Source organism: Pezoporus occidentalis, unplaced genomic scaffold, assembly GCF_034315485.1.
Source record: "Pezoporus occidentalis ecotype Australia unplaced genomic scaffold, CSIRO_AGI_Poc_V1 ctg57, whole genome shotgun sequence".
In the NCBI taxonomy this organism is placed as follows: domain Eukaryota; kingdom Metazoa; phylum Chordata; class Aves; order Psittaciformes; family Psittacidae; genus Pezoporus; species Pezoporus occidentalis.
In genome coordinates, this window is record NW_026915910.1 from 3,904,452 (window position 1) to 3,925,966 (window position 21,515).

Below are 21,515 nucleotides of genomic sequence, written 5' to 3' on the forward strand. Positions count from 1 at the left end.
AATGTCAGGAGATAAAAGTGGCTGATATCAAAATGTCTGACAGGGATTTACAGTCCCTTGCTCAGTCAGAAGTATAATTTCAACTTCTCAAAACACAGTCAAAAAGGAGTTGAGCAGCCTCAGCCTGCAGAAGTTAGGTGCGAATGTGGCAGTCAGTGAAGGAAGCCTTCTGCATGTCACAAATAGCAAAATGAGAAGTGAAGGAATCCCTCAGCAAAAGGAACTGTGCCCTTGTGCTGTTGCTGGCTGAGGTATAACAGGTATAACAGATCTTCTATCATGGGAACTTTTTACACAGGCATGTTTTATAGGACAAGAGGGATTGGTTTTGAACTGAAAGAGGGCAGATCTAGACTAGATAGTGGAAAGAAATTCTTCCCTGTTGAGGGTGGTGAGACACTGGCACAGGCTGCCCAGAGAGATTGTGGATGCCCAGTCCCTGGAAGTATTCAAGGCCAGGTTAGATCAGGCTTTGAGCAACCTGGTCTAGTGGAAGGTGTCCCTGCTTGTGGCAGGGGGGTGGAACTATATGATCTTTAAGGTCCCTTCCAACTCAAACTTTTCTTTAATTCTATGAACAGGAAGTCACTAGACCTCCTTGTTTCTGAGCAGTGTGAGACTATGGGCATGTGCCTCTGTGAACAAACTTAAGTAAAGATCTGTATCAACTGCAATCTTTGAAGCGAGGATACAATGCTCTTAGTTGGATCTGAATTTCCAGCCAACTGCAGAAAATCTCAGTTTGAATGAAGTGTTATGGTGCTGAACATCTCAGAAGTATGCTACAGCCTCTTTCACCATAGAAAAAAGCACTATCCCAGGGCAGCTGTACTCTCATTTTATGATGGGATGCAATGAGCAAGAAGCCAAAACAAAGTGAAGTGGGATAGGGCCATCATGCCAGAGACTGCCCCTCCAAAGATCTGCACAGCCCGTTTGCCTCATATGGTTCCACACAGGACTTTTCACATGTATAAATCAAATTCTTTCTGGAGGGAAGACAAAAATGGTGAGAATTTAGGATCAATTTACCTGAAGAAAGTCCAAGTGCTAAATAGACAGGGACAGCAAGAACAAAAATACAGAACTACAGAAGGGAGAATGAGCACTGAAATGAACTTCATTTGAAAACCAGCGATGTATTGGGGATGGGCAGTGATGTAGACAGAGCAGAGCTGCATGCCCCTACATAGGTTACTGCCAGATAGAGGATTTGTATCTCATTAAACAAACCATGAACTTTGATAAATTATGGTTTATCTACTTGTATGTTTCTAAAGAGATTTAAGTCAGATTAGCCTTAATATCAAAGTGCTGCTGGATTGAATCACATCTCTACTGAACTTCAATGACTTATCTGAAGACTTCTAGGTCTACAATACCTGCCAAAAAATTCAAAAGAAGTCCTCTGCTTGCAAAACAGATCAAGCAAAGAGCTGGAACAGATATTTTATTTATCAGTATATATGGAAAAAAAATGCAACAAACCCAAATGATGAGTTCCCTTCATTCCCAGAAGTCATAGTTGTAGAGGTAAAATTTTCTTGTGAGTACCTGTATAAATAATCCTCAAATAGAACAAGCAGAGAATTAATTAGAACTTTCTTAGAAAGCACAAAACACCAGGGCACAGGGCAGTGGAACCAAAGGTATGTGCTGGCCATTGCTTGCTGATGATTACATTCTGTAAGCGATTAGTACAAGGCTGGTTGTGTTGTGTGACATTTCAGCATTACATAGATTGCAGCCTCTTCTCCAGGCACTTCTCAATATCATCCAAGACTTGGACAGCAGCTTTCGGAATGCGAGTCCCTGGACCAAACACATTGGTAACACCAGCTTCATACAGGAAGTCATAATCCTGTTCAGAAAGAAATTTAAGGGCTTTAGTTAAGAGTGAAACAGAAAATTGATAATTGTTTTAAAAGTTCTGTTCTGTTGTGTATGCTGGGCCTGAGAAAGTGTATGTGACAAGTCCCAGAAAGAGGCAGCACAGCAGAAAGGGAAATGGGAAAAAACTGTTAGCTCAGTGGTACAAAAACACTCCTGGGAAAGATTTGTTCAGAATCAGACTAAAGTCAGATCCTTGGAAAACATTCAAAAGTCAACTGGATGTGACCCTGAATGTCCTAATCTAAATATAATGCTAATTTTGAAAATACTGCTTTACTAAAGGCTTGGGCCAGATGACTGCCAGTCATTTCTTGTAATTTGAGTTAGTCTGATTTTATGATTGTCCTGAAATTTCAAAAAGGCCTGGGAAGCAGTTATGTATTCTCTCTCTATAGGATACATTATTTTTCAACAACAGGTTAGTAGCATCCCATTGAGAGATACTGAACAAAACACAATTTTTCTCCTAGAAAAATACTATGAGTTCTGTTTGTTCAACTTAAAAGTCTGTCACTCCTGAACACTTACCTAAATGGCTAGAAAAAGAAGAAGTCTGGGAAACGGGTGTAACAGGAGATTTATATGCAAAATCAGATTAAATCTCTCTAGACAGAAGATCACCCTAAAGGTGATTCAGGCAGGGAAATTGTGGATGAGCTAAGGCAAAACCATGGATCTGACTACAAGAGAATCCAGAAAACAGTTCAACAGTTTAGGAGAAAGCAGAAGGAATGAGAAAGAGGCAACACTGAGGCCTGATGATGGGGAACATGAAGAGAGGGTAAATGGTGAATGTGATATGTAGCCTATAGGTGATGGGACCTGTCTGGTGTCTTAGTCACTAGCTATGACTCTTCCAAACTGTTACCAGAAGTCATAAAGTCTCTTAGGAGCAAGCGTTTAACCGTAATATGCAAGGTACTCGTAATCAGAAACAACAGAGCATAAAGAACACCTCTCTCAGGCTACTGATTTCAGGACACAATATACCATCCAACGAATGCTGTAAGATAAACCAGAACATGATGTACAGAAAACCCAATCAGCAAGACCCAACAGCACTCTGCAACCACCTTGCAGATCTGTGCAGAACCTGGTGATTGTACACAGTAGCGTTCAGTTCTGTAAATCTTATTTAACACTAACAGAATATAGGAAATAGCTAAGAGCAGTGCAGACAGAAATAAAGTAGACTCTCAGTCCTGATGAAAATGATGTTGACCTGTACCTGAGGTGGGATGACACCTCCACATATGACAAGAATGTCTGGCCGGTCAAGGGCATTGAGTTCTTTGATGAGTTCAGGCACAAGAGTTTTATGACCCGCTGCAAGTGTGCTCACACCAACACAGTGCACATCTGCATCAACTGCCTGCTGGGCCACTTCTCGAGGTGTCTGTATGGAAAGGGGATGACATGAGAAGTAATAGCTTGAGCCTTGCTGCTGAACAAGCATTAGAGGGAAAAATGCTGCATTTGAAAAACACTGGACACTGCTCAGTCATACCTGGAAGAGGGGACCGATGTCCACATCAAAGCCAATGTCTGCAAATCCTGTAGCAATGACTTTAGCTCCTCTGTCATGGCCATCTTGACCCATCTTTGCAACAAGTATACGAGGCCTGCGCCCCTCACGATCCATGAACTTGTTAACTCTGATTGAATATACATATTGTATCTTCGTAAGTCACTGAAAATCATTAGAAGTATTTCCACAAATAAAAAAAGCACTGGCTTCAACTGTAGCATCATTCATATGCATCAGATAAAAAGATCTTCTAAGTCATGCTTTGTCTACATAGTCTGCACACTATGTTAATTTTTATGTTATATGATTACTAATATGATTTCTTGTATTTACTAGCCTCAATAATAAAATGTTCTTTTTTAAAGAAAACCATTCCACCACTTTTCCAGTGGACAAAATTTAATGGTTTTATGGTTTTATTTCAGATTTAATGATCTGAATGACAATTACCTAAAATACAATGCTTAGGTTTTAAGGATAATTACAACCAATTATTTCAAAAGAACTTGTATGGCACACAGGGACATAAAGATGTGTCCTAGACATCATACTGTGCATCATCATTCAACTGGTCACAAGTCTGCCCCAAAAAGGATAACTGTATCCCTCATTCTGTGCACTCATTCCAGCACCTCCCTTCTTCTGGTTAGTAGCAGTTCATATTTCTATTGTATTAAGGTGACTCCATAACCACAGCACATCTTTCATCTTGCTGCTCATTATCCATGTACCGCTACTTTGACTGGGACACTAAAACTACCACATCTCAGAAATGGCAGTTTTTATTGGTTTTGGTTCTTTTTTTATTATTCATAGAATTGTAGAATCACAGAATGGTTTGGATTCGAAAGGACCTTAAGATCATCCAGTTCCAACGTCCCTGCCACGAGCAGGGACGTCTTCCACTATACCAAGTCACCAAAGGGTCTGTCCAACCTGTTCTGAGAGGAGCTGGATGGATTTGATGTGCCTTGAAATCATATGTTGACCTGGCCAGGATGATCACCCTTTGAATCCAGTAGCTTACTCAGGGGAAAAGAATGACTCTAGATAAAGCATTTATTAGCACAGACGTGAAAAGCCTCAGGAGGTGATTCCAGGACAGAAATATGCAGCATTTAAGAAGCAAAAAAGTAAGAACTTGCATAGCTTAAAAAGGAATTATGTCAGCAGAGCCTGAAGAAACTTCTGCTTGAGGATGTACAGGAGTTGGGCCTGCCTTCTCTATTCCTAAAGACTGCTGAGAAGATCGATGAAGTAGGTATCTGAATCATAGAATCCCAGAATGGTTTGGGTTAGAAATAGCCTTAGTTATCATGCAGTGAAAAATCCACCCCCTGTGCCACAGGCGGGGACACCTTCCACTAGACAGGTTGCTCAAATCCCCAACCAACCTGTAAGCTGTAAATGTATAATTAAAAATACTTAAAATAAATATTTAAAATAAAAAATGATGGTGACATTCCCCAGCACAACTTGACTTGAAAAGTCAAGTCAGGCTAAACATCACTATTATGAAGCCATCAAGAAATTCCCTTTCAAGAGAGCCTTTAAGTCTTTAATGTGTAAGCCGCAACACAGCAGGGACTTAGAAACATTGATTCCTATTACACCACCACCCACTACAGCAATTAAGTTTCTTTACCCAAGAGGACAGCAGCAAAGACAGAAGCTAACAAAAGGCACAAATAGGCAACTGTTTTCACACATGCTACCATCTTCTGATGTTTTTCTCCCTTGTGGTATGAGTAAGTAACATGCACAGACTGGAAGTTGTATGTGGACATCCAGACAGATTTTAGCCTTATAATTTTAGGAACAGTAAGAATGAGGTTACAGCAACAACTTATGGGCAGAAGAAAACCAGGTTTTGTAACTATGAGGTACTGGAAATATTTTAGAGATTACTCTTACACAGTCTGTAAAGGAAGCAATTCAGTGTATGGGGATTTCAGGCAATGTTTTTCAGCTTCTTAATCTGTGGCTGCATAGTTTATTTGAACAAAAATCTCAAATTATAACATCACCCCAGTGGATTTTGTTTTCCAGCAAATACAAGTTCAATTAAGTTTTGACTATTTTCTTATTGCACTTAGTTTTTATTCTGCTGACAGTCATGGGAGTGCCTACTGAGGTCAGTGTCATGCAGGTTTGGGAAATGCTTTTTTAGGTCACAACGAGTAGCACATGTATCTCAAGGATTAAATGTGAGGCTGTGTTTAGCTATATAGGAAGCCATTCTCACCTCTTGATGGCATGAAGAATTTCATCACTCTCTCCAAACTCTTGGCGATAAGCTCCGCTCACCATTCGGTCACTGGCTTTATGCTCCCCAAACACCTTCTTCATTGCATCTGTTATTTCTCCAACAGTGCACCTAAGAGAGAGGAACAAAGTATTAATGCTACCAGGAGACTTATATGAAAACAGACTACAGATACACACTGGCAGTGGCCCAACAACTGCCGTGCTGCAGAACAAATTCATTTGCACTCATTTCCCCTTTAGTGCTACAACTCTGAACATCTGACTCACCCCACTGTCATCCATTAATAGAACATACAAGAGAATTTTTAAAGAAATACTGTTTTGCTGATGTGAGAAGTGACAAAGCAACAGGGACCACTGCATAGCAAAATATTTCAAGAAATTAAATTAAATTTTCTCAAATGAGAATATTTTGGGGGGCTGAGACTACAAGAGCTTGCATTTGGACTCATACTATAAATTCAAAATATAAATCAAAACATAAACACACAGAAAAGCCTGAAAAGTAACTTTTTAACTGGAATTTGTTTTCTTTTCCCTTGATGTTTAAATTTCAGTATTTATTTTTCTTCTCCTCTACTCTACTCTTGACATAGCTCCTTTATACACTGAGCTGTACAAGAACCTAGGAAATCCATTTACATGCAAGTTACATGCTGGAAACACTGTGAATGTTCAAAATCATACACATTTTGCTGCTGTAGCGCAAGTGCTAGAAGCAAATCACGTTGTCATCTACCCGAATAAATTCCACCTGTCTGTGTAAAATCCATAGTGCAGATTTTACCAAAGTAAACAATGCTGCACTCTATTTACAGTTGACCCCACAACCAAATGCTTGATGAAGGGAACCTTCTTAGAAGGGAAAAACACCTCGTGTGGAGAAAGAGCAGCTCAATCGGTAGCTCAAACACAGCAAGCTTCTTCTGGTATGAAATTAACTGGGAATCGGTACTGAGTAATGATTTTGAAGGTATGTAACTGAGCTTCTGTTGAAATCTGTCATAAAAATATTTCAGTTTATACTTGAACAGAAAAAGACTAAAGAATTTGTATATATAGAAGAAATGAATGCAACTTGCTGCAAACTTTGTCAAAGGAAAGGAAAAATACTACTCTTACAAAGCATTTTAAAAGTACGCTTACAGACACAGAAAATAAACCCCATTCAGCTACAGCTAAGCATGTTTCAAACCCCTGGAATTCACATTTTCTCCTGTCATATTGCATTTAAATGTAAGGTACTATGAGGCAAAATTAGGTTACGCATACTCTGAAGCTTTTAAATGAAATGCTCAAGGGATGTTTGGACAAGATGCAACTTTTTGTCTACATACCTTTAGAAAGGGATGGCGAAAGAATTGTACTTGGTTCTCCTTCTGCCATTTGCAGTTTCAGTAGCTATTATCTGATTCCTACCTCATGCAATCTGCCATACATCCATTGTAACAGAAGATACATTTCTGCTGTATTAACTGAATTTTTCAGTAAAATTCAGAGTTATTCTACTTCCTGTGACCCACTCTAGCTATTTGCTCTTTTGCTAGCTCATGTGTTTTTATACTCAGCAACCTTAACCATAGTTATAAACTGTAACTATGCTAATGTAGAATGGCAGAAATCCTATCATATATTCTATATGCAACATCTGTGTAATGCATATGCCTGAAGCCGATCTCCTATCTCTAGGTGTCACTCTTCACAGCTGGCCTGCTTTGTGTCATGTTGGAATACACATTTTTAACTCACACTACTGACACTGTCTTGGTCACTTTTTATCATTTCCCCTCCTCTGGCCTTTCTGGAATTACATTTTTAACATTCTCTGCTTTTATCCATTTTCTTCCTCAGAGCACTGAGTTCATATCTGGATTTATGAGGATCATAGTCCAGAAAAGCAGTTAAGGCAAAGTAATACCAAATTTATAGTTCTGTACGGCTATGTCTGAATGTGACTTATTCTGATACTCTCTTTTAACTTACCTGTTAACAATGATTCAAAAAGCATTAGTTATAAAGCAACCTGTCCATGACAGCATCAGAACCCACTGACATTGATATGCAGTACACTTTATTTTTACAGCACCTGTATGATCTCAGACAGCCAGTGTTACTTGCATTACAAGAGCTCTCAGACCTTATTGATCATCAGTTTTTGTTTGCCAGGACATCTAAATACTCATACTAATATTACTGTTCTCTGATATTACTAATAAGAAATTGAAAAGTAAAACTGTGTAAGTGCTAGATTAACTGACTTCCCCAATTCAAGAGCAAGTTTGCAGCAGACTTTGAAATAGTATCTATAAATACTGACTCCTCCTCACAGTGCTAGACATCACAGATTGCAGCCTCATATAGATCCAGCCAATGCATAAACAATGACAACTTACTCCTGTGTAAACGCTGGCAGTTTGCTGAAGGCTTTACAGTGGCATAAACCATGTCTTTTCTAGAGAAAACTATAATCTTAGATAAATCTTTCTTCTCCTCTTTTGCAGAAGCAGCATCTATGTATAACTTCAGTGCTAAATTAAAGTGCAGCACGTGTAGATGTGGTGTGTTTCTGTTCTTACCATCTGAAAGTGTAAATGCAAGTTTATGTAAGAAGCGAAAAATAAATGGTTTGGACTATCAATTTTATTGAAGAATAATCTGGTGGCTGGGATAAAGTTTTTTCTGTGTACTGCACAAAAAAATGAAATACATTTATTTCTTCTATAAATACTGCTTCTGAAATCCCTGTATTCTTTTCTTAACAGGAGAAGAAAAGCGTACTTCTAATGACAATTACACTCTTCTTTAATCAGCTAGCCACATTAGACCAGTTTGTTAAAATAAACCTCCTCCCATTTTTGTTTCTCTTTACAGCAAAACTCTGTTCTGGAGATAACTGTTTTCATCTCACTATTATAAAACTTAGGTAGCATAAGCAATAATTCTGTTAAACAGGGCACCTCTCTTAAGAAGCCTGTTCCAGTGTTTGACCACCCTTTCAGTAAAGAAATGCTTCCTAATATCCAGTCTAAACCTCCTCTGAACAGCTTTGAACTGTTCCCACATATCCTACCACTGGATACCAGAGAGAAGAGCTCAGCACCTTCCTCTTTAAGTTCCCTCCTCAGGAGGCTGCAGAAAGCAACGAGGTCATCTCTCAGGTTCCTCTTCTTGTGGCCAGACAAGCTCAAATTCCTTAACTGCTCCTCATAAGACATTCCTTCCAGCCCTTTCACCAGCTTTGTTGCCTTTCTCTAGAAGCATTCAAGGACCTTCACATCCTTCTTAAATTGCGGGGCCCACAACTGCACACAGTGCTAAAGGAGAGGCTGCAGAAATGCTGAATGCAGCGGGATAATCACCTCTTTTGACTGGCTGGTAATACATCCCAGGATGACATTTGCCTTCTTGGCTGCCCGGGCACACTGCTGACTGACACTGAGCCTGCTGCTGGCCAGCACTCCCAGACCCCTTTCTGCTGGTTGCTCTCAGTTATGTTTTCATAGCACCTTTTGTCTACCTGTTAACAGGTAATCTGCAGCCTAATCTGGGGTTTTAAGTAAAATTAAAATTTTGAAGTGGAGACCAAAAGACAGCTATATTCTCTGTTTTGTGTTTTATCAGACTATAACCCCTACAAAATGTGGCAAGGGCAGTGTATTTGTACATAAATAGTAATCTGCACTTCATGAACTTCTGCACTGCTCATAATTACTGCTGACCAACCGTGCTAAATCAGAGCCCTCAAGTGCTCAGAGATTCCCTGTGCTTCCTCAAACTTAGTTAATTGAAGAACGGACAGACAGGATCTATTCTAGACACCAACACTGAAGTAGGAAAGAAAAGTCTTAAAAGCACCTTAGGTGAAAAAAGTAAATGTTCCACTGGACTCCAAAGGATGCTTCACTGCTCTACTCAAGAGTATCTTTTACGTGTTTGCCTGACTAACCAAACTTATTTCTCCTTCACTCAAAAAACGTTTTCACACAAATTCATGGTGCAATGAAGGATAAAGCAACAGACCATGAGAAGATTCTGAATATCCATTTTCACCTCTCAGACGCTTCTTAAGCTCCCTGACCTGTGAAATAGCAGGGTGATAGAGAAACCTAGTTATGTCCTGAAACTGGTAAGAATCTGAGTTGCAAACAACACAATGTGTATGAACAAGGAATGTGTATGAACACTGTTAAGATTCTTTGTATCCATATTGTTCTTTGTAAGAAATTAAAGCATAGCCTTATGAGACTGTAAAATGTAATAGTCTATCTTACAATGTCAAACTGAAGTAATCTTTTACTTCCACCTCTGAAGAAAAACCCAAAACATCTCAAGACACCAAATGCACTGACACCATACAGAAGAACAACTAAAAGGCGAAAATGAACCAACAATTTTTAAACATCAGTTGGATATTCATCCCCACTCTCAATACCTTGAACGTGCTGCTTCCACTGCAAGGGCAAGTAAGTTGCCTTCTCCGGTTGCAGCACACTGTGTTAGAGCAGCAAGACATTGCTGGGCTGCTGCTTCATCTCTACTAGCCTTCACCTAACATGGAAGAGAGAAATATTAACTTAAACTACAAAGTGAGCTGACTTCAAATGTTCATTCTAGATGCATGCAATTGTCAATTGTCCATATATGCTACTTATTCATCAGTAAGATTCAAAGTAAAAGGGTGTCTCAGACTTTAAAATGTGTACAAGTCCATAAAATAACTCTAAAACAATTTTATCCATGTTCTTACTAATTATGAAAGTGGAAGCTGATTTCTGCTTCCATAACCCTGCCCCTTAATAGCACTTAACAAGATGCAATAGTCTGAGTGACTAAGTAATAGTAGATTTTTTAAAGCAAAACATTGCATAGCTATTTTCTATCTTATTTTCAGAAAACATAAAGTTCCTTATTTTGAAAGGTTAAACAAATTCACAAGACTATCTGAAATACAATGGTTAAAATGAAATGAATGTAACAAAACCATTTTTGTTTGGAATGAGAATACTGTGTTTCTTGGGACTTTCCATCAGCCTCCAGTGAAGCTGAACAGAAATGCAGCTTTTCTGCTAAAGACTAGGGCATATTTTCAGGAATTTGAGGGTCAAGTTTCTGGCAAGCCACCTTTATTCAAGTTCTATCTGCAATTACAAGAACTTTCATTTTTAAGAAAGTTGTTCCCACCTTATTAATCTTCTCGATCTGCTTGCTACGGACTGAAGTATTATCAATAGCCAGAACTTCCACTGCCTCCTCTTTTTCTAGCTGATGCTTGTTTACTCCAACAATTACTTCAGACCCTATTTCCAGTGGAAACACCAGAAACTCAGCATAGATTTACAAATTACTATGAAAAGACATAATATTAATAAGAAAATTTTGAGCATTATAACGCAGTGCTTTGCTTTATAACTACATACACTTCAAATACATAAGATTTTGTTCTACAGGAAAGACTATGAGAGGATGAGATGCATGAACTTGGCAAATACTGGGCCCGAAAAAAAGATGTGAACTAAACCAATATTTATCTTACAAACTGATTTTGTAATGAGTTACCAATATACATTAGCTGTTGCTCTCTTTTTCAGTTTACATGACTGAATCTTACAGAATTAAGAAGTGCTCATCTCCAGCACTTTTCTACATTTATTTTTCTGATTTACCAGACAAATAAGAAAGTAAAGTTCCTACCTAAAACTACTGCATGTAAATAAAAATTAATCTGTCACATTGAAAATCTGTGTTTCAGCTTTCAGCCAGTATGGACTAAACCATTTTTATTTGCAGTGACTGATAACATTACATTACATATATATTGTTCGGTTGATACGCTGGAGGGAAGGAATGGCATTCAGAGGGACCTTGACACGCTTGTGAGGTGGGCTGATGCCAACCTCATGAAGTTTAACCATGACAAGTGCAAGGTCCTACACCTGGGTCAGAGCAATCCCAGGCAGAGAACAGATTCAGAGCAGCCCTGTGGAGAAGGACTTGGGGGTGTTGGTTGATGAGAAAATGAACATAGGCCGGCAGTGTGTGCTTGCAGCCCAGAAAGGCACCCGCATCCTGGGCTGCATCAAAAGGAGCGTGACCAGCAGGTCGAAGGAGGTGATCCTGCCCCTCTACTCTGCTCTTGTGAGACCTCACCTGGAGTACTGTGTGCAGTTCTGGTGTCCTCAACATAAACAGGACATGGAACTGTTGGAACAAGTCCAGAGGAGGGCCACAAGGATGATCCGGGGACTGGAGCACCTCTCATATGAAGACAGGCTGAGAATGTTGGGACTGTTCAGCCTGGAGGAGAGAAGGCTGTGTGGAGACCTCATAGCAGCCTTGCAGTATCTGAAGGGGGCCTATAGGGATGCTGGGGAGGGACTCTTCATGAGGGACTGTAGTGATAGGACAATGGGTAACGGGTTAAAACTTAAACAGGGGAAGTTTAGATTGGATATTAGGAGGAAGTTCTTTACTGTAATGGTGGTGAGGCACTGGAATGGGTTGCCCAGGGAGGCTGTGAATTCTCCATCCCTGGCGGTGTTCAAGGCCAGGCTGGACAGAGCCTTGGGTGGCATGGTTTAGTGTGAGGTGTTCCTGTCCATGGCAGGGGGGGGGCGGAACTAGATGATCTTAAAAGTCCTTTCCAACCCTATTTTATGATTCTATGATCACAAAGAAAGAGCTATAATCATACTCATCTGAGATGACTGCTTTTTTTTTTTTTTCCTAGTCTTTGGGGAAAACAGGCAGTTCTCAAGCAAAACCAGGAATTTGGCCAGATACATTCAATATTGCCATCTGCTGGCACTCATGCTTTTAAATTCAGGAATCACAGTTTAAAGATACTATAAGAAATAAAAAGATTAGGTACTGAAGGCCCAAAATACTCCTTTAAAACAGTCTTTCTAGTGCTTTGTCTAATCTAGTCTTAAACAAATCAAGCAGGACTATTTTCATACTGGTACTGTATTTCATACATACGTCTATCTCTTTTCCAAGGCTTTCACTGAAACTATTATCATTTTATCTCTCAAAATCTGCTACTCCTAAACTAAGAAGAAAAAAACCCAATGAAAATGTGCATAAAAGACTTTTATACAAAGGTATTCTACTGGTAGTTTTCCTTTCTTTCATCTCTCTGCTTCCTACCAGAGTCAATCCTGGCTTGTTTTCGGGCTGCACACTCTTCAATACGAAGTTTGGGAATTCCCTCAGCAACAGCTTTAGCCATTCCACCCATTTCTTCTATCTCCTCAACAAGCTGAGAAATGAAGAGGATTGAGAAAGTGAGTAGTAGCAAGGTTCTTCAGAAAACAAGCTTTGGCACTGGTGTTATCATGCAAATTTATGTTATACCTATATATACAGTCTTGTGCTCTAAAAGTGCGCTTCCTATCTCTGCATCTCTCACTACAGATTTTGCTATAAATTAAGAGACATCTCAAACAAAAGAACATTCCTATTACCAAAACTCCATGAATTTGTTAACTTCTAATAGAAGTGTCCCTCTCTCAAAATATAGAGTATTTTTGTAAAGTTCATTTACAAAGAAATCACTGACGCTTAAGTGTAAAATAATTGTTAGAAGTTACCAACATTATCAGACAGTCCCTTAAGAGATATTTCTCAAAACTCCTATACCAATTTTCCTACAACACATAAAAGGCTATACAAACTGACCTTTAAAGCAGCTTCATAGACATCATTGGTGAGGCACTCCATAAGGTAAGATCCCCCCCAGGGGTCTGCCACTTTAGGAATACCTGACTCCTCTTGAATTATGATCTGTGTGTTCCTAGCAATGCGAGCGCTCTTCACCGTAGGCAAACCCAAGGCTTCATCATAGGAATTTGTATGCAGAGACTGTGTACCTCCAAACACTGCAGCCATTGCTTCAATTGTAGTACGGATAACATTGTTAAAGGGATCCTGGAATGAAAAGGAGAACTCTGAAGCTCAATGGTTCTGCCAGAGGGCTGAAGATTAGTCACACATGTACTATACTGCAATGAAATGAACGCAAGATTCCCCATTGAAACACTGCAATCATAGCAAAAGCTGAAAAAGAACAGTCAATAATTAGCATTCAAACTGATCTATTACTTATCAGTATCTTAGACAAGGAGATTAATCCAGAAAGCAAGCCAAAATTATCAGTGTATGAGCAAACTGGTCTGATAATACAGCAAGGCTTAACTTATATTTAGTGTTATTTCGAAGAACTTCACGAGTCCAGGTTGGAGAAGATGGAACAGGAAATCCCAATGTCCTCTATCCTCAGATCCAGAATTCTTGGAGTAGTGAATAGCACATCTGCCAGACAGGTTACTAGTCAAGATCCCTTCTGGAACTAAATGTGCTTAGTATTTGCAATAACAGCAGCTCTCTATAAAGACAGGAATTACAGCTGAAATTTGCTGGTGCTATAAAACTGAAAGATATCTGCAGGAGAACTGGGATATTAACCAAAACAAAAAGATAATCTGGAGCACAAGGTATAGAAACAGTCAGTATTAAGGAATATAATCTCAGCCTTTAGGTGAAAATTTTTATCTGTTTCTTTCAGACATTTAGAGAGTCGAGTTGGATATATGTGCCTTTAAAGTCACAGAGCAGTTATCATGATTTAGATTCAATATAAGGAAGAAATTCATTACTGTGAGGGTTGTGAGGCACTGGCACAGATTGCCCAGAGAAGCTGTGGCTGCCCCATCCCTGGCAGTGTTCAAGGCCAGGCTGGACAGGGCCTTGAGCAACCTGGTCTAGTGGAAGGTGTCCCTGCCCATGGTAGGGGAGTTAGAACTAGATGAGCTTTAAGGTTTCTTCCAACCCAAACCATTCTATGATTCTATGATCTCCAGGGGGTGACTTACATTCTGAGACAGAGTGAAGAACCACACAGTGCAGCTGCCTAATTTAATGTGATTATTAAGGGAACTTAACAGTAGCTCAGACTGCATAACTCATTCTTAACATGCTTGTTAACATACTGGAATCCTTTTGTGAATACAGTTTCAAGACTCCAGTTTCTGCCTTTCACTTGAGCACTACAAGGCAGTCCAGAATACTGAAGTATTTTGGGAAGCAGGGTTCTGGGAAGCAATGCTGCTGGAACTCAACAAGACTTATGTTTTACATAAGCAAAAAGATGTATCCAGTGCTAGTGTGTGCATTTGTCAGGATAAGACAGGCGGTTTCCTTCAGAAAGCTGCACCTTTACGAGTAAAATCAGCAGCCCCCTAAAATCAGATACATACCATGAAAACATATTTAAATGAGGAAGTTGATGACAGTCCAGTTTCTAACCTGCTCAGTGAGTGACCAGCCCGAAGTTTGACAGTGAGCTCTCAGCAGAAGAGATTTGGGATCCTTTGGCTTAAACATTTTCTCTACCAAGTAAGCCCACAGCCGCCTCCCAGCTCTCATCTTAGCTATTTCCATGTAGAAGTTCATGCCAATTCCCCAAAAGAAGGAAAGCCTGTAATAATAGTATATGATCAGCATAAAACATTAAACTATTATACTAACTCTGTTTCAGTAAAGGAGAAGCCCTACACCAAGGTCACTGTTACAGAAATAACCCAGACATATGATGATGTTCCTGGACACTGATGCCAGCTGATATAGAATATGATATACAGAATGATAATTGGACTTATTTTCCAAACAAAGTGACCGCAAGCACACTGCCAGTGACAATGCTCCATGGAACTGCCAAACTGTCCCCAAGGTCTGTTTTAGGGAAGCCCTAGGTCAAGTGGTGTTCCAGCACGTCACGGATACAGACAGTGACACCCCAGTGCCAGGTGTGCCTCGTGGTCACAATCTACTAGCGTAGTTATGCACACAAACTACTTAAAATGAGAATACATCACATATTATAAGCGTGTTTTCATCCTTTTACTGATGATTCTAATCAAAATAAAACAGTTCAATACTGGCAAGCATATCAGAGAACAGACTGACTGATCTCTCTTTGCTACTTATATCTTCTATGATATATACATTTAAACATGATAGTTAAAGCTAGTAAACCCCATTACACTAAAGATGCCTTTTTAACAGTGAATTAGCTATTGAAACAATTTGCCAAAGGCTCTTACAGATTCTCCATAACTAGAAAATCTAAAAATAAGGCTGTACCTTTTTTCTGAATGATTCACTTGGATTTTACCACAGATGCTGGAAATAGGTTAATTCAGCTGACTCCTTTAGCTTGAATGTGCAAGAGGCTGTGTGAATCATGTATTTTTTTTTTTAGACTCACTGTATAGTTAGGGAATCTGTAAATCAACCAGATCACTGAAACTGCTTCTGCTTAGTTTGGCAGCAGCTATACAAAAATACAATATCCTGCTTAAAAATTTTCTTTTTAGAAATTTGCAGCTGTAAATTGAACTACCTGAACTTCCCCTTGTTAAGCATTTTCCCCAAATGTTTCAAAATACTACTACTAAAAAACATAAATAATACTACAGCCTAAAAGAATTGCAAGAGCTCTTGCTGCATTCTGCAGTCCTAAAGCTACAACTGTATTCGATACATGAGGTTAGAGATCCTTTTCTGATCAGAGAACAGTTATTGCAACAGACCTTGACAATGCTTGGGCTTGTGAGCATGCTTTATTCAGTTTATTAGTGTAGACGTAGTCTAAATGTCTTTTGGACCAGACATATTTTCCTACCACTGAAATTGTGTAACAAAACCAAAACAAAACCTATCTGCAATGTGAGCACTGTCAATATTGTTTTAATGTGTAAAAATACTGAATTTGATATTTAACTCTTTTACATTCTCTTAAACTTTTGGTAAAACTACAAGTTTTAACAAAAGTGAGTTTCATACTTCAAAATCTTTTTATCTCACCTTGGTGCAAATTCATCAATGGTAAGGCCAGCTTTAAGTCCAGTTCTGCAATACTCCAAGCCATCTGCTATAGTATAAGCTAATTCCAGAATAGTGTCAGCTCCTGCCTCTTGCATGTGGTACCCACTGATTGAAATGGAATTAAATTTCGGCATATGCTGCAAAAATAAAAAAATATCAGGGTACAACAGCAGAAGGGGGGATCAGATAACTGTTCTATCAACATTCATGAATAATACATTCTTTGTAAACTGAATACAATCCATCTCTATTAAGTGGTGTTTGCAGATGTTTACTTCACATGCTTAAACTATCACCTGCCATGGTATCTTTCTCAGTTAAAAGCTGTGTGCCACCTGTTCAATGAAAATGCCACTAAGAAAACAACTGGTAGTACTGAACTTCCAGTCATCAGTTCAGAACTTCATCCCTTTCATTAGCTCCTTCTCATGTTTAATTTTGCAGCAGGAGTCCTTCAAGATTTCTTCCCTCTTTGCTCCTCATTACAGCTGTATTGTTAACCATGGGGCAAAGAACACCCTGTTTGCTCCTTGTCTATAAGCTTCCTGACATCCCTTCAGGTTTAGGTTCATCTTAATCTGACTTTTATTTGGACTGACTTAAAAAAACTTTAAATTTATGCTGTAAGTGACTTGGGATCTTAACTTCTCCTCCTGGCCCTTTCTACAACCACATCATTCATCACTATGACAGGTCTTTCCGTCTTCTGCTTTGTCCTCCGAAGTGCCTCACAAATAGTTAACTAGATGTAATAACAGAAGTAAATACATTTAAAGAAGAAATACCTTTGAGGTGTACTGGAAGATGTCAGCAATAATCCTCATTGATGGCTCTGGGGGGAAAATGTAGGTATTTCGGACCATGAACTCCTTCAAGATGTCATTTTGGATTGTCCCTGTCAGCTTGGCCTGAGGCACTCCCTGTTCTTCTCCAGTTACAATGAATGTTGCCAATATGGGAATGACTGCCCCGTTCATTGTCATAGAAACCGACATTTTCTCTAAAGGAATTCCATCAAAAAGGATTTTGGTGTCTTCCACTGTATCAATGGCAACTCCAGCCATCCCAACGTCTCCTCGGACTCGTGGATTGTCTGAATCATAACCACGGTGGGTGGCTAGATCAAAAGCAACAGATAATCCCTGCTGGCCAGCTGAATGAAAAAGAAAAAAAAAAAGCCAACACAGATTGATTCAGAAGTGTTGAACAGACTTGTATTAAAACTGGACCTACATTCATTAATTTTATTTTACATGATCCAGGCTTGGATGAGAAACCAATTTTTGATGTTAAACACTGTTTCCTCCCCAAACATGTCCAAGGTCTTCTAGACTTAAACTTTAAATGAAAAAGCTTTTAATTGAGAAAAAAAAAACAAAACAAACCTGTAGCCCTTCTGACTCAGTCACACAATCAGTTTACAATGCTTAGCAAACCGATTAATACAGTTTAGCCACAATTTGCAAATGTGCATAGACAGACAGTATCAGGGTTTATATACAGCAATTCCACTTAGCTGGAAACAAAAGCATGATAAACGACTTCACATTACCTTTTTTTTTATCACAAATTAAACACACGCACACAAATTGCTATCTTGCCTCCAGTGACAGATGTTGTTTATTTGTAAAGCAAAGTGATACATTACTAAATCTGCAGTAGGAGAAAATGACTCATAAAGCAGGGAACAGGATACTTAGAGCTCTTGGCAGACTTGTTGCTGCAACCTGGAAGCAGTACCCCAAACTCTGCTATTCCCGAGCATTCACCCTCTGCCCAGCACTGCTGTTCCTGAAGTAACTCTATCTACTGCATTTGCAAATTCCCTTCTCAACACCAGGAGAGCTCTGGTCAGATACCAGCCATCATCCCTGATCTGAAAAGCTAAGTGTTAGTTCTGAAGCACAATGACATAAATGTAAATGTCTGCCTAGTTTCAAGCAATAGAAATTTCAGCAATTATGAGAACTAACAACTCTTTTACAGCATTTCTCCAATTAGAGAGCTATTTTAATTGCATTATTAGAAATGCTTTACAAATAACAAGGTCAGATTCAGAATCTATGCTAAATAATTCAATATTAATACAATCGTTAACACAATAAGATAAAATTACAATATCACAATTTCAAAACTCAAATAAAGATGGCAGCAAACATACTTGAGTTACTGAGCTGTGCCAACAGCTAACCCAAGCATTAGCATTTCTGCTTCAGCAGCAGCATTCACCAGGAAAACCAAGTATATCCAGAGCAATATTTCTAGTTAAATGTTTGTTTGTAAACCTCTAATAACTTCTTAATCTACTGAGAATTTTATAAACTGAAAGAATCAATAATACTTGCAAGGATACTAAAGCAGCTAATACTGCTTCATATTAGCTAACCATGACTATCATAGGAGGTAAATACCCACAAACACCACCACCCCCCAGCCAGTTATGTTTTAAGTAGGAGGGACTGTAAAGTGGGAAATAAAAAGTGCCACAGATAAATTACTTATAAGTAATATATGTATTTATAAGTTAATTTAAAATTTATAATATTAGATGGAAACCCAAAATGTCAGAATGCACTAACACCAGAAGTTTAGCCAAGTGACGAAGTTCAACGTTGTTTTCTGCTGCTATCTTCTCTCACAATCACATAATAAGCATGAAGTGCTCCGTAATCTCTGCTGGTTGGAGCCTTGAATGCAGCCAAATTATGACTCTCTAGCTGTTAAGGCAGAACAACTGAAAATAGCATTCAGCACATTAATTTTTCTACCTGAATGGCAAAATGGAGCAAAAGCAGTTTCAGAAATGATCCAGTTTACCAGTAATAAAGAAATACAGTGCAATCGGGAAGATCCTATCAGAAATCAAAAGTCACAAGGCAGAATAATGACATTCACCATGTAACTCACCACATGAATGATCCCCACTGTTCTGCAAGGCAATGTGGTTTCCCAAAGTAGCCATCTTACCTTTAATGTTGTCTTTGTAGAACTTATTGCTCTCCTCCACTGTACTGAAGCCAGCATATTGGCGGATAGTCCATGGCCTGTATGTGTACATGGTTGGGTAGGGTCCTCTAGTGTAAGGTTTCATCCCTGGCAGCTCCTCAGGGAGGTCTTCTGTGTCCCTTTTGGAGTATAAAGGCTTGATGTCAATCCCCTCTGGGGTGCGCCAAATTAAATCCTTTGGATTCTTGCCTTTCAGCTGCTTTTCAGCAAGGGCAGCCCACTCGGGGTGCAGCGGCTGCCTGTGCAGTGAACGCCATGTGAGCCGGCAGGCTGGAAGTTGTGCCAGGTGTGTGCAGTGGTGGAGCCAGAGGCGCAATAGGGCATCTTTGGCTCTTAGCATGGCTGTCCCACTGGCTGGTTAGTATGGGGCAAGCTGAAGAAAATAAAAACATGTATTTTGCATTATCATATAAACCCAACGTGGGAGAAGTAAGCATGGAGAGGTCTAGCAGTTTGCTAAAGCCAAAACAACTACTCAAGAAAAACTAAGTATTTAATTACGCATGTGATAGATATCCTCCCCCCCCCGCCTTTCAACCAGACAATGTATAAACTGAGTTCAGGAAAAAATCCTACATTTTGTTCTTACTACAACCACATATAAAACTTATTATAGTCCCCAAGCAACACCATCACTAATCAGTCACTGAAAAAAATCAGTGTCAGGCATGAAGGTAGCATGCCCAGCTACCTGCTTACCTTCCCATCTCTCTCATCTATGAATTCCTTAATGGCAAAGAGGAACCCCCAAAGAGGCATTCTGAAGGAAGTGGACTGTCAGAAAATTGCTGACAATTGTACACTTTGGGAAAGGGGGCTTGGGCTGAATGGAAATCCGAGATATACTGAGAAAGGTGGTATGCAAGAACACAGGGATGATGCAAGCTGCAGAGCTCATCCCACCATGCATGAGACTAATATCGGGATAAGTTAAGTAACTCTGGAATGCTGTAAGTTCTTCAGCTTCTGCTCTGTGTATCCTATCACTGCACTTGCTTCACAAGCCAAAACCTTTAGTTTGGCTCCAAGGTCCTGTTAACGCCTCTCGAGCTCATATCCTTCAGAACTCCCTGGAAGCACATGCTTCCCTGACACCTTTATGAGAAAGTATGCACAAAACCGGAAAGCATCTTTATCACAGTTATGGTACTGCAGCAACATACTGCACGCAAGTGCTTTAATAATAGATATGCCACGTGTGCTTTACATGTAATTTGATAAGCACGAAGATGCACCAGAGGAGTACAGAGCTCCCCGGAGAGACGTGATCCTGCAGCAAGAATGAAGACAACCTCTGCCTCCACTGCTGCACGGGTCCCAGCGCGCTTTCCCCGGCCACGCACAACGAAGTAACCACAAAGCTTCCCTGTCACCTTCCTACAAACCTCCCCCTCCACCCCCCATACCACTGCACCCACACCAGGAGGAGGGACAGAGACTAGAAAGCACGGTTCATCCGCCCCTCTGCGCCGCGCCGCGCCTGGCCACCCCATAACCGCCCTCACAGGCCCAGCGTCTGTGCGTGCCCAGCGCCCCCCGCCGCTACAGCCTGCCCCCAACACGCCCCCATGGCGGCCTATGGGACCAGAGGTCCGGTGCGGGCGTTGCCCCAGAGGGTCGCGGCCCTGCCCGCCAGCGGGACGGAGGCAGGGGGAACGAGTTACAGAATCACGACAAACCCCAGACACAGCTACCCTCCGCTACCTGCTGTCTGCCCCTCAGCTGGCCCCCGACACCCGCGCAGCACAGCGCTTGCGCGTTGGACGGCAAGGCGCATGCGTACAGAGCACGGCTCGTGCACCGTCCTCCATGCGGGAGGCGGGAACGAGCAGTTGCGCGTGCGCCCCTTTGCGCGGGCAGATCGGTTTGATAACGGCTGGCGGTCCAGCGCGGGATCTGCGGGTGTGGTGAGGCACTGACTGAGTGTGGGGGCCTT

General features: G+C 40.3%; 1 protein-coding gene across 1 annotated transcript; it reads right to left on the reverse strand.

The window, feature by feature from the left end:
- Positions 1-1,424: 1,424 nt before the first annotated feature.
- MMUT (methylmalonyl-CoA mutase) lies at positions 1,425-21,354 on the reverse strand. The gene is made up of 13 exons (XM_062638489.1): positions 21,284-21,354; positions 19,541-19,952; positions 17,359-17,726; positions 16,553-16,710; positions 14,993-15,164; positions 13,367-13,615; positions 12,836-12,947; positions 10,871-10,986; positions 10,122-10,237; positions 5,667-5,798; positions 3,401-3,548; positions 3,122-3,289; positions 1,425-1,861 (listed from the first exon to the last, which is right to left on the reverse strand). The coding sequence occupies exons 2-13, from the start codon at positions 19,917-19,919 to the stop codon at positions 1,733-1,735; spliced, it is 2,247 nt and encodes a 748-aa protein (XP_062494473.1). The 5' UTR covers positions 19,920-19,952; positions 21,284-21,354; the 3' UTR covers positions 1,425-1,732.
- Positions 21,355-21,515: the final 161 nt, after the last annotated feature.

What these genes read in the sequence shown, in the direction of transcription:
- MMUT (XM_062638489.1), bottom strand. Translation starts at nt 19,919, where the DNA reads ATGCTAAGAGCCAAAGATGCCCTATTGCGCCTCTGGCTCCACCACTGC. An exon ending in GTGGAAGCAGCACGTTCAAG is followed by an intron (nt 5,799 to 10,121) that starts GTATTGAGAGTG and finishes CCTCTCTCTTAG; the next exon opens with GTGCACTGTTGGAGAAATAA. An exon ending in ATTCTTCATGCCATCAAGAG is followed by an intron (nt 3,549 to 5,666) that starts GTGAGAATGGCT and finishes ATATTCAATCAG; the next exon opens with AGTTAACAAGTTCATGGATC.